This window comes from Arvicola amphibius, chromosome 3 (assembly GCF_903992535.2).
Source record: "Arvicola amphibius chromosome 3, mArvAmp1.2, whole genome shotgun sequence".
Taxonomy (NCBI): Eukaryota; Metazoa; Chordata; class Mammalia; order Rodentia; family Cricetidae; genus Arvicola; species Arvicola amphibius.
The window spans coordinates 37,175,945-37,189,883 of NC_052049.1; the positions used below are offsets into that span (position 1 = coordinate 37,175,945).

The 13,939-nt window shown below is 34.1% G+C and overlaps 1 protein-coding gene across 3 annotated transcripts in view; it reads left to right on the forward strand.

Moving 5' to 3' along the window:
* The window catches only part of Gpbp1 (GC-rich promoter binding protein 1), a 68,860-nt gene that overhangs the window by 40,713 nt on the left and 14,208 nt on the right, over window positions 1–13,939 (forward strand). For 2 of the 3 annotated variants that reach the window (XM_038321578.1, XM_038321577.1), the window contains exons 4-9: window positions 188–311; window positions 440–663; window positions 5,070–5,136; window positions 6,111–6,170; window positions 12,216–12,400; window positions 13,557–13,697. In XM_038321578.1, the coding sequence (XP_038177506.1) occupies window positions 188–311; window positions 440–663; window positions 5,070–5,136; window positions 6,111–6,170; window positions 12,216–12,400; window positions 13,557–13,697 (801 nt within the window). The remainder of the gene's footprint in view (window positions 1–187; window positions 312–439; window positions 664–5,069; window positions 5,137–6,110; window positions 6,171–12,215; window positions 12,401–13,556; window positions 13,698–13,939) is intronic. The other variant, XM_038321579.1, reaches the window with a different exon arrangement.

Below are 13,939 nucleotides of genomic sequence, written 5' to 3' on the forward strand. Positions count from 1 at the left end.
GTATGCTTTTTCTTTTCTTTTTTTTTAAGCAGAAAAGAGACTAACAGTAGTTAATTTCATACATATATCAATACCTTGGAAATAACTCCACGTATTCTTAACCATTTAAACTCCTAGAAATATGTTGGTGTGCTGCTGGTTTTAAAGTTAAATTTAGATGTAATAAATGTATTTGTATTTATTACAGTCATCACTGAATTTTGAGAAGCATTCTGAAAATTTTTCATGGACAGAAAATCGTTACGATGTGAGTCGTCGACGACACAACTCTTCAGATGGCTTTGATTCTGGTGTTGGACGTCCTAACGGAGGTAACATTTGCTAAGGAACGGTAGAATTTGTGATAATTTTTAAATAATTTTTTAGGATGTTTTGATTGCTATTCAGTCACTATATAACTATCTTTGAATTTATATTACTTTACTGTTATCAAATAAAGGTAATTTTGGGAGGAAAGAAAAAAATGGATGGCGTACGCATGGCAGAAATGGTACAGAAAACATAAATCATCGAGGGGGATACCATGGTGGAAATTCCCGTTCTCGTAGCAGTATTTTCCATTCTGGAAAAAGCCAAGGACTACATGAAAACAACATCCCTGACAATGAAACTGGGAGGAAAGAAGACAAAAGAGAACGCAGACAGTTTGAGGCTGAGGATTTTGTAAGTTTCTCAACATTTTAATACAAACGATGTTTGTGCAAGTGCCGTTTCAGCATCAGGGCACCTCTAGGTTTTTGTTGTTGCTGTTGTTTTTATATTAGTACAGGTAATTTTCATTTGATCATTATTTTTTATTTTTGTTTTTGATTTTTCAAGACAGGGTTTCTCTGTGGCTTTGGAACCTATCCTGGAACTAGCTTTTGTAGACCAGGCTGGCCTCGAACTCACAGAGATCCACCTGCCTCTGCCTCCCAAGTGCTGGGATTAAAGGCATGCACCACATTCAGGTAATTTTCTGTAGGATCATCCTAACAGGTGCTTGTCCAGTTGTGGGTGTTTTGTATTGAGTCAGGGTTTCATGCTTCAGCCCAGGCTAAGTTGAGCTACTTTATTTTAAAGTACGGAACACACCTTTTTAAAAATTACCTTTTAGTTTTGTTTGTGTGCTTTTATGTGTGTATGTTGGTGTAGGCCACAGTGTGTTGTGGAGGTCAAGATATGTTGGCTTTTTGTTTTATTGAGACTGGGTCTCATTTTGTAGCCCTGAACTTCCTAGAACTTACCATGTTGACCAGGCTGCCAGTTTCAGAGAATTAAAAGGGGCAAGACTCATTCTGAATTTTGGACATTGTGGGCTTGGGATTCAGATGGAATAAAAGGAGTTACTCCCCCCCCCCTTTTTTTTGTTTACCGCTCCCATGATCATAATTTCACTTTTGTACAGTGACTTTCCCACTCTAGTGAGCTGAACTTTCTGAAAACATGCACTAAAGTAAACATTTTCTCCTCTATGTTAATTTTCTAGGATATTTAGTCATGGCTGCTAATACAATAAAAAAGGCAAATATAATACCTTGACTGTGGAATTAATGAAAGAACATATACAGCATGCTAAACATTGTTCTTAATAATGTTTTGAGATACGGTTTCACCATCTAACTCTTAACTGCCCTAGAACTACAGAATAGACCAGACTGGCCTTGAGCTCACTGCCTGTCTGTACCTACTTTCCACTTGCTGACATTAAAAGCATAAGTTACCTCCAGAGAATAGCTTCAGGGAGTTGGTTCTCTTTCTATAGTATGTGTTCAGGTAATAGAACTCAGGTTTTTGAGTTCGAACTCAGGCACCTTTACCTCCTGAGTCATCTCCCCTAGCCACTTTAAAGGGATATTTTTAGTGACCAATTTTGCCCTTAAAATAATTCCCTTCCTCCTCTGTTTCCACCCCTTTCAGAATCTTTTGGCATATTTATGTTGTTTTCATTCCTTAAGAAAATTGAATACTTTCCCTTAGAACTAGTAGCCTCCTTAGTTTAGTGGCTTATTTACAAAGTGCCTCATCTCTTACTTTCTCATGTGCGCACACACAAAGACACAGACACACAGTCTTGAAGAGATGGGGTTTTACTATGCTGCCCAGGCTTGTTTGGAACTTAGGGCTCATGTGATTCTCTTGGGTTAATGAAAACGAGATTTCATTTTTTTTTCTTGCTCCTTAATCTCAGTATGTGTCTTCTAAACACTGTGCTTCTTAAGTTAAAGAAAAATGACCCAGTAACAGTCTTACTTTGGGTTTTATTGTTGTGGTGTTTTTTTCTTTTTTTTTTTTTTTTTTTTTTTTTTTTTGGTGTTTTGAGTTAAGGTTTGTGTAGCCTAGGCTGGCCCCACACTTACTATGTAGCTGAGGATAATCTTTGTCTTCATTTCCCAAGTGTTCTTGGCTCTGATTCATTCCTGACAATTTAAAATTCATATGTTGTGTAAGTAGAGAATCAGCACTTTTCTTTTTATATATTATTACTACTATTTCTTAGTATGTATTTGAGTTGCTGTATTTAGTCTTGTTCATGGCATGCAGAATATATAGTTTAATATGACAGGCAGAATCTGTGTTCTCATTGAGTTATTTCTAGTGGGAAGACTCAATATCAAATGAAAAAAATAACTTGTATTTTGCAGAGAATTTGAATAGGAAGTGACTGAGTAGCTACTTAGGGAAGTCTAGAGAAGTTTCTTTGTAACATTGAATCTGGGACTTAATTGATCAGAAGGAACAAGCATTGCCAGCACATAAAAACTGGGAGTGCGTGTAGCTCAGGGCTTTGTATGTTTAAGACCCTGGGTGCGATTCCCAGCACCACAAAAACTAAGACAAAACCTGGGAGGAAGAAATTTAGTGTAAAACATTTTAGTTCTTAAATTATTCCAGTGGAAGACTAGTGACAAAAAAGTAATGCTTTGTTTAAATACTTTGATAACCAAAGACAAGGTATTTGGACGTTTTTGGTCGCATTTCAGGTAGCTCAAGGGAAAGAATTTGATGGATTGGGTTTAGAGCAAGGGAGTGGTTAGGGAAAATGAAGAGGAAATGATTTGTTTTAGGTGTTCGTTTCAAGTAACATTGATCAAGTAACATTGCTGCATCTTAACCAGTTGAATGGTCTGTTTTTTCCTCTTGATGATCACCAGGTAATTTAACTTACATCATCAAACTGGGATAATAGTGTACTCTTGTGGTGCATTAAACAATGTAGTGAGGGGCTGGAGAGACAGCTCAGTAGTTAAGAGCACTGACTGCTTGCTCTTCTAGAAGACTTGGGTTCAATTCCCAGAACCCACATGGCATCTCACAACTGTTTGTAATACCAAGATTTGGAATATATGCAAGGAAAATATCAGTGCACATAAAAATAAAAATTATTAGAAAATGAAACTCTAGTGAATTAAACACATCACATATTATAAGCTCCTTTAAAATTTATTTCTTAATTTAGTATTATAATAAAATTATATCATTTCCCCTTCTCATCTTCCATGTAAACCACCTTCTCTTTTTTTAAATTCATGGCTGTTCTGTTATTCATGTATGAGAGAGGGAGGGAGAAAGGAATTCCCTAGTATATAAATACATCCTACTCTATCCATATATTGTTACCTGTACCATTAGTTTATCCAGTACTAATGGCTGATAGGCATGATGGCAGAGACAGACTGATTTCTGAGTTTGTGGACAGCCAGGGATGCAGAGTGATCACAGTGTTTCACCCCCTATAAAAAAAAAAAAACCCACGCCACCCTAATTGCTCCTATTTTATTATCTCTCACTTCCAGTTCTAGGATAGTGGTTATCAGTTATTGTAACTTTAGGTCTGGAGTATAGACATAGTTTATAGTTAATATATAAACTATACTGATTACAGTAGTATATTTAATATTATCATGTAATTAAGAAAATATATGTAGCCATTAAATAAGCTTATTTCTTTCTTTAGTTGTTTTCTGTGAAGGAATTAGGTGTAAGGGTTTGATATATATATGTATATGTATATGTATATGTGTATATATATATATTCTTATGGGGTTTTATAGTAATGTTAGTTCCATGCTAATAATAATTCATTTTTGTGCTTAATTATAAAGTATTTGTACTTGGATTCATTTTGTTCATTATAAATGTTAAGTGTCTTCCTTAAGGAAATCAGGCTGTGTTGCCAGGTAATATGAAAAATAACCTGGTATGCTGTAAAGTTACTCTAAAGAAACTATAAGACTTAGGATTCTAGAGTAAACATCTACCAAGATTAGTTTTAGAGTACAATTAATGCTTTTAATTTTTTTGAATAATCCTTAGCACCCTTTGAAATAAATTTTATACTTTGCTTTGGGAATGTGTGTTTGCTTTGTTTCTTTTTTGACATGCAAGTTACAGAAAAAGTAGCATACAGTTGTATTAAGTTCCTTCTGTTGTTTCTTTGAGACAGGCTATCATGTAGCCCAGGCTATCCTCAGTCTCATTATATATTTGGGGTGACATTCTGAATTTTCTTGCTTCATCTTCCCATTGATAAAAACACCTATTAGAATTGGTGAAGAGTATAATTTTCATCTCTTTTGTCAGAATTGTATATTGAAGAAAGCATTATACTTCTGACTGGGGTTTTTCATTTGCTGCTGTCTTGCTCCACTTTGAACTAAAACCATTGTTCCCTATCCTTTATAGGAAGCAGCTACTCTAGGGGCCAGTAGATAGATACCTTGGCTCTGTGGTTTTTTGTCTTTTGATAGATAGTGTTTATTATTTAACTAGGCCTGGCATGTATTAGACCAGCACTTTACCAGTATGCTACATTTCTGTCCTGTGTCTTTGTTGTTCACTTTATTTCAAATGCTATCCTAATAGTTTGGTGAAGGTAAAGATTCTCTTTGTCTCCAACTAGCGGTGAGAATAAACAGACATTTTGATGGTTAGCAGAGAAAATTGAAAGAAAGTTTATGGAGAATTAGTTATTATAACTAAGAGCTGCTCCTGCATATTACTCAGTTATAAGATGTGTAACCATGTGTTTTCTTTAAAGGATCACACTTATATGCCTTGGTACATTTTTAAATTTAATTTTCTTTCAGCCATCTTTAAATCCTGAATATGAGAGAGAACCAAATCAGAATAAATCTTTAGCTGCGGGTGTATGGGGTAAGTAATATTTTACCTATTTTTTTTTTTGAGGTACAGAATATATTGTATTTGTAGGTTGCCTTTTTAAAAAAAAGTATAAAATAGGGTACAGTAAAACTAATAATAATTACATTTAATTTGCTAAGTTGCTGAAATAATACCTTTAAAAGGAAGAAATTTGGGGTATAAATTTGAATTGAAATACTTATTTTACACATGCTAGAGTCATTAAGTATTTGCTTTTTAAGAATGATTCTAGGTTAATGCAGTTTTGAGAGCAGCCTTGATAATCTCAAATAACTCAGTATATAGTTTAAATTTTTAGTTTTTTCTAATTGAAATTTGACTAACTGGGAAAATAAGTTTCTAGTAACACGAAGTTAATCTTTCTTATGTATGAAAATGGTTTTGTGTAGACTGGTAAACTAATTGTATAGATTTTCCTTTGATTAGTCTATATTAGAAATTATTTGATATGATTTTTAAAGCTTAATGAGAGTTTCTGGTAAATAACTCCCTTAAAACTGCTGAATTTAATTTGATAATATCTTACAGAAGAAATTGCACTCATAGTACAAATTAGAAAGTTTTAAGTGAAGTTTAAAATAATGGAAAATTTGTAAAATTTTTGAAAAATAAACTTGAATTTGATACCAAATTAAAAGTGCTATCCATTTTAAAACTTGTACACATGTTCAGTTGTGACTTTTCTAATTGAAAACCAACAGCCTACTAAACAAAAGGATTGTGGCTTATGATAGCATGCTAGTCCTAATAATAATGGCATTATTTTAAACTTTGCCACTTCCTGTGCTAGTCTTAATTGTATTTATGGGTTAAAACTGGAAAATTATTTTGGTTTCTTTTGATCTCCCTTTTTATTTAATGGCTTTTGAGGGTGGGGGAGGGGGTGGCAGACATTTTTGTTAGAACCATGTGAATGGCATTGTTTTTTCTGTATTGCAAATTAGTATTTCTACCACTCTCCCCAGGCCTACACGCCCAGACACACACATACCCAACCAAAAAAATCTCCCAAGCTCCTCTCTTAGGTATGTTTCCTTATTATTCAGTTTTTCTGGGAACAACTGATTGCATAAGAATATAGAATCTCCTGAAAAGTGTTAAATAGAATTTCTAAGAAATTAGGAATAATTTGGATTTTAGTGGAATGAAAGTAAAATTTAAAAGTCAAGAATATCAGCATTTGTCATATAAACTATAAGATACTAATGTTACCTTGGTTGACTTACTCTTAGAAATGATTTAAAGACAAAGACAGTTTTGAAAACTAGGCTAAAATGTATTAGTATAAAGATTTTGGTTCTGCTGTTTCAGAGTTGATTTAAGGATTTTGAATTCTAGTGGAAAAGATTTAAAATGGGAGGTAAACTTTTTGATTTGTTTAGGTAAACTAAGATGTGTCTGCATTAAAACAAAACAAAAGGTTAATTATGGAATGGTTAATTGTTAAATTTCTAGTACTTCCCATAGGAATACAATGAAACTCTTCATTGTATCACACTGCACTATTCCTTTCTCATTTTACACCCTGGGTTCCCAAGTATGCTTTTCCTCATAGGAACATTTAGAATAGCTATGTTCCTGAGGAAGATGAGAGGATTTTAGCAAAGACTTCAATAGAACTTTTCTAGTGATTACTTCCAGGTAAGCAAAAATTTACTAACAAAACTTCAGTATACATAAAAAGAAAAAAAGGTTTGTGCCCCAAACTATGACTTTGTCACTCATACTTGGGGCCTATTCTTAACATAATACTCCTTTGAAAAAAATGACTCGAGGGAAAAATTAATTAAGCCATTTAAAATAAAGTTATTACCTAAGTTTATTTTTACTTGGGATTTAGCTGGCCTTATTGGGAACACCTTCATCCAAGCTTTCTATACCCAGAATTTCCGTACTGTTTTTGTCTTAACCAGTTTACAGCTATTAGAAAAGATTAATGCTATTATGTGTTCTTAATTACATAATGCCAAAATAGCAATTCAGGATACTTGGCAGTGTGTTACTGAGAATTTTAAAATTATTGTGTTACTTTTTTTATTTGGAGTTTGAGGAACAAGGAGAAAGATGAATGTTTATGTTTGTGCCAGAAATCGAGGACACTGTTGATAGACTTGTGATGTTTCAGAAGTACTAATGGACTGTGCTTTGTGCATATCACCAGGACTATTTAACTGTCAGTCCTTAAGATATGAAGTCATGCAAGAATAATGTTTTATGTTATGTACTCGTCTCATCAGCATTCATATTTGTGTTTTGCTTATAGCTGATATACATTATTATTAAAATATTTTTGTTCAGAAGTCTTTTTTTTAAACTGGATTAAGAGAGTATTGTCAATAGATAATTTGCTTGAATATTGAAATACATTTCTTTACTATCTGTCTTGTGAAAAAAACTGACCGTTGTGGCATTGTAGGAAAAGAGGAAGGCAACAGTTTTAATACTGAGTGGGAGAAATTAATGGAATATGATTAGAGAGTTTGAGGAAAATAAATCTTCAGTCAGAAACATGACTTACTTTGGTGGGTATGATGGTATAGACTTATAATACTAATTGTTAAGAAGCACGAACAGAAAGAAGGGTAAAATTTTAAAAGGAAAGACATTTCAGTTACTTACCATAGGAGTTGTTTATATTTGCAAAGCTTTGCCACCCATCCACCTTGAGGCAGGGTCTTAAAATGAACTTGAATTCTTATCTTCCTGCCTGTGTTTGCTAAGCTCTGGAATTGCATGGCTTGTAAGATATCTTTAAGCCTGTTCTTTATATAACTGAAGCAGGAGATATAAAGGAAAGACACTGTGTCTGTTGATAGTAATGTAAAGTTAACAGTGTTAACTTACTTGATTAAAACAACTGTAGATTAAAACAGATTTGTTAAAGAACATTCAAACAGTAAAAATCAAGGTCTTATGTTTTTTTTTCAAATAATGTTTAGCAGATTATTTTTCTCTGCAAAAATAAGTGTTACAGTAGGAAATTGAGTAATTAAAAACTATAGTGAAAAACAGAAAAAGATTGAATCAGTGAATTGAGTTGTTAAGGCTCTCTAGCCAGGTCATTCTCAAATGTTCAGTCTTCCTGTCTCATCTACCTTAGTTCTTTTTACTATCTTTAGCAATATTCTAATTTTTTTCTGAAAAATTTAAGCCAGTTTTCATCCTACCAGTGACTTTGATTTAAGAAATTTAAAAACTGATTCTTGTGGGCTGGAGAGATGGCTTACTGGTTAAGAGTACTCACTGCAGGCCTCGGCCTCTTCCAAAGGTCCTGAATTCAGTTCCCAGCTGGTGGCTCACAACCATCTGTAATGAGATCTGGTGCCCTTTTCTGGCCTGCAGGCATACGTGGAAGCAGAACACAGTATTCTTGTATTGGTAGGTAGAAGAAAGGGCATACATGACAAGACAGCAATAAAAAGTTACTTTATTGTAAGATGAGTTATTTAGGATACTAGAAGGAAATAATAATATGAAAATTTAAAACACATTACCTTTATAGTTTTAGAATAGAATTCATTAACAGTTATTATTAACAAAGATCTGAGATAGTATTTGAATCTAAAAATTTACATACTTACAAAGATATGTAAGAATTGAGAAATAGTCTAAAGAGATAAATAATAAAATAGTATTAAATGAATATGTCAGTGTACAAATTAGTTTGTTACTCTTTCCATTACTTGCAGGTCATTATTATAGTAAGAGCACCCCTCTCTCTGTGGGACTATTTGACACAGGGTCTTATTTTGTAGCCCAGGTTTGGCCCAAACTTGGCCTCTGAGGCCAGAAGAGAATGTTGGGTTTTCTGCTTTATCATTCTCCACATTATTTATTTGAAATGAACACATGAACCTGGAGCAAAGCTGGCAGTCAGTGGTTCTCCTATCTCTGCTCCCTCAATGCTGGGATTACAGGCACACATGGGGCCATACCGGCCTTTACAGAGATAGGTGTTAGAGCTTTGGATTTTTGTCTTTATGGTTGTACGGTGAGCACTCTGACTGACCCACTAAGCCACCTCTCCAATCCCTAAGAAAACTTCCTTTAAAAATTGTATTTGTTTATTATTTTGTAGTTGCTTGTTTAGAAATGGCAGTGGTATGTGTGTAGAGGTCAGGACAACTTATGGAGGTCAACTTCTCTCTTTCCAACATGTTGATCCTTGGGGATCGAACTCAGTTTTTTCAGGTGTGATAACATGTGTTCTTACCTGCTGAGCCATCACACTTGCCTCACGAAAATTTTAACTTGGCAACTTTTGTATATTTTATTCAGAATATCTTTATAGGATATAGATATCTTTTTGCATGTTTCTCTTGTAATTTTCTTATATGTTAATTTTTCTAAGAAAAGCATACCTTTTGAATTGTTACAGTATTAAAAATAGCTTATGCCCTTTGTATATATTTTGTGTAATATTTTAAATATAAATAATTAAAACAATACTGTATCTTATAAATGAAAGGCATCTTCTATAAAGTTATATAATAAGGTTAGAGCTACTTGGAAATTAATATTAGAGCTTGACAATCATGTACAAAATCCTATTTTCTTGCATCATGATACTTCAAATACTTAAAACATAACACGATATAGGCTTCTCTTCACTCTTATTCCCTATCATCTTTCTTCTGGTATGTTTGTCATCTCTTACTTTTGCTGCTTATTCTTCTGAGAGCGACTTCTTAGGCTTCACATTTCTTCTTTATAGGGCATTCCATCATTCTTTGCACTGAGGACCTCATTGAAGAAACATCCAGAATATTTCTTGCTTCAAGGAATCCAATTTTAGGAAAGGTGAAATTTGTAGTCAGAATCAACCTGAGGATCAAAGAAAGAATTATATCTATGCTCTGTCTTCTCTGTCTCTTACTATTCTTATCCTATACCCCCTTTTACAGTTAGGGTCTTAAGCATGTAATACATACTGATGTGCACCTTCTCAAATCCTAGGTTTTCAGGCATGCACCACAATACATGTCCTGTTTCTACTTTTAAAATTCAGTGCTTAGTGCATAAAAATTATATTTCTTCATGTCTTTAACCTGTATCAAAGCCATTTTCTTGCAGTTTAAACACATAGAATAGTTGTGAATTATATAATTTTGCCTGGAAAAAGTCTTTTCTCCTACCATATTTTGATATTTTCATTTAATTTCATTGCTTCTGAGAGTCCACAGGGCAGATGATTCTCAGTTGTTGTATTTCTCTCTGCACATTCTAAACCAAAACTTTTGCCTTCACTTCTCCATCTAGCAATGTGTATTGATCATTCCTTTGCTACTACTACATAGTTTATTTGGTTTCTTTGCCCATTGCGCTAATTGAATATAGAAGAATCTATTAGGGAAGGAAGATGAAGTTAGTTGCTTAGCCATCCACATTGAACCAGAGATCATCAGTCATATACTGATTGAAATGTTCTTCTTTCAAAGCCTGATATCTGCAATGATACCTTTTAAAAATCAGTTATGCCTCAGATTCCTTGGTGTTATTTAAAGGCTAAGATATTGTCTTATATTTAATTTTAGTTCCCCCCTTCAGAACAGTGAATCCTAACCACTGGACTACCAAACACCCCATCCCCACCCACATTGTAAGATGAGATAATACTATGTTCCTAAAGCCATTTTGGTCCTCCTGGGCACAAGCAATCTCCCATCTCCCTTTTTAAAAATGCTGGACCTATAAGTCATGATTGATTTCAAGAACCTTTTTGTTAGGAGGAATCAAGCAGGGTCTCAGTTTTAGCACAAGCAGGCCTCATACTCATTATCTTTTTGCCTAGCGCTTTTTTAAAAAATTACTAATTTCTATTATATTTTTACTAAAAATCATTGAAACAGTAGAATGTCTAGTGTCCTTCATTGTTCTCTATTTGAGATCTTCATTCCCATTTTTGGTTTCTTAGACTTCCTTGTGTAATAATATCAGTAAAACTATACTTTGATGTCATAACTTCTTGTGTGCTTGATGTTTTTTAAGCTATTAAGTCTTTTAAGGTACCAAAACATGGGATATTTTCCTTAGTAATTGAACATATATTTAATTTTTAGTACAGTAACCCTCATTTCATTTTCTAAGTCTTAATTCTTTATCAGTCAGTATGGCAGTAGCAGATAAATCAGTTTTATCTTTTGGAGAGTTTGAAGTCTTAGATGAACTGGAGTCTCTTGAGGTTTCCTAGGAGTACTTTCAGTGTTGTTAGGAGGATTCAGTAGGAAGTTGATAGTTTGGAGCCAGTGTACCAGCACAAACATCTACCCAGCTCATTAATTCATAAAGTATGCCATTAATAACCCGATCTAATTTTAATTTAGATTTTTTGATATGAGTTAACTATTGTAAATCTAATTATGAAACTGATACTTTCAGATTTTTTTTTTTTTGGTAAGGGATGTGACAATGATGAGACTGTTTAATATCTCTTTGATTATACATACAAATTGATTAAATTCCAGGAACAATGTGTTTAGCAAGTACATAGTCTTGAGAACATCTTCTTTTAGCAGTTATTCTCTGGACTGACTTTAGAAAACTGACCTCACATAGTACCTTAAGTTAATATTACATGGACTGTAAATATTGGAATGAATTGGTATTATGAAAATTATTTTTAGCTAATAGTTGATCTAATAGACATTTAGAAGTGTTGAGATTGTGGGTCCTTGCTCATTGATTAATAATTTGTTAGTATAATGAAGGAATTGAAGAATAGGAAATTTTGGATTTTTAAGACTGGCTTAAGGGGAAACTAGAAATGTTATATAGAAATGAAAAATTTTTAAAGTTTTTTAAAAATAAGTGAAAATTTATAGATTTTTGTTTTCTATTTATATCTTTCAGCCTGCAGTCATCTGTATTAGTAGGCATTGCCGAAACTCTTATGATTATTAAGATTATGTTTTAGCTTTATTTCTTAAGCTGGAATTTGACTTTACTCACTTAGATCATTTCACCCCAGACCAACTGAACTGTATTTTAAAATGCAGTTAAGGTTTTGTTGGGATCATTTATTCTAAAATTTGAAATTGTATATAATACATATTTGTACTTTATTTATGCAGAATATCCCCCGAATCCTAAATCTAGAGCTCCAAGAATGCTGGTCATTAAGAAAGGTAATACAAAAGACTTACAGCTATCTGGATTCCCAGTAGCAGGAAACCTTCAATCACAGCCAGTTAAGAATGGAACTGGTCCGAGTGTTTATAAAGGCTTAGTCCCCAAACCTGCTGTTCCACCTACAAAAGTAAGTCCTTGCATTTAAACCAAATTTGTTATAGATGTCCCATTTGTGAAGTGGCACCTCACACTCAGTTACTCTCTGCACTTTGACCAGTCACTGTTTTTTGTGACAGTCTCCATCTGCTGTAAAAAGAAGCCACATACACACACACGCACGCACGCACGCACACGGGGTTGGGGGGAGGAGAGAGAGGTTTTTGTTTTTAGTTTCTTTGTATTTTGCTTAGGGTTAGAGAATTGAATTTTTATAGTTTCTGCTCTATTGGATGGACTAGAGTTTATTTGCTTGGTATGTGTATTATACTGGTTTACTTGGTGCTCAGTTTTAAGTTTTTGAAAGGTTCATGAGTTTTATTATAAGACAAACCCCTCTTACAGAATTTTGAAAATAACTGATTTAGATGAAAAAAATTGTTACTTTAAAAATCACATTTTGTGTGTAGTTGTATGTGTACCTGTTGAAGTGCACAGGTAGACTCGTGTTTTTAGGCAGATGCCTTTATTTACTGAGCCATCTTTTTGACCATCTTCATCGTTGTCACTATTTTGTGTTTTGAGACAGAGTCACTGTTTAGAGGAGCCTCCAATTTACAGAGATCTACTTGTTTCTGCCTCCAGAGTGCTGGGATTAAAGGCATGTGCCAGCACACCTGGGTTACTTTTATTATTTTTAAATCATGTGTATGGGCATGTCTGTGTGTGGTATGTGCGGGTGCCTGAAGAGGCCAGATTTTTACAAGCAATTGTGAGCTGAACTTGGATTGTCTACAAGAGCTGCGGAGCCATTTCTTCATCCCCAGATTTAGATGTTTTTATTGCGTATTAAACCTCTATTTTATTTGTAGAAAAATACACAGAGAGCCATACCTATAATCCTAATACTAAGAGGCCTGATAAGGAGAATAGTGAGTTCTAGGCCAGTTCCCGGGCTGTATAGATAAATGCTGTCTCTACAAAGCAACAGCAGCAGCAGCAGCAGCAACAACAACAACAAAAAACTAGTAATAAAGCAAAAGTTATGAAAGTCAAAGAACCATGGAGAGGTGGTGAAAGTAGTGTAAAATTACTTAAGAGCTATATGTGATCATTGTTTACTGTGTTCACCTTCTGTTTTCATAAATTTCTTTTTGGTAACTATTGATTCTTGTGTTTTTCTTTAGCCTACACAATGGAAAAGTCAAACTAAAGAAAACAAAGTTGGGACTTCTTTTCCTCATGAATCTACATACGGTGTTGGCAACTTTAATACCTTTAAGTCAACAGCCAAGAGTATTAGTCCATCAGCAAATTCAGTGAAAGAGGTATGCCACTGAACATTTTTTAAGGAGTGTAAATCCCCCCCTCCCCCGTTTCACTGTGTAACCCTGGCCATTCTGGAACTCGTGGACATCTCTCTGCCTCCCGAGTGTTGGGATTAAAGGTGTTTTACCACCACCTGGCTGAGGGATGTATTGTATTTAAAAGTAAAAGATGGGGTATTGCTCTGTGGAGCTCCTGTTCATAAATGACTATTCCTCCCAATCTAGGTTGTGCTGTGGGTGCC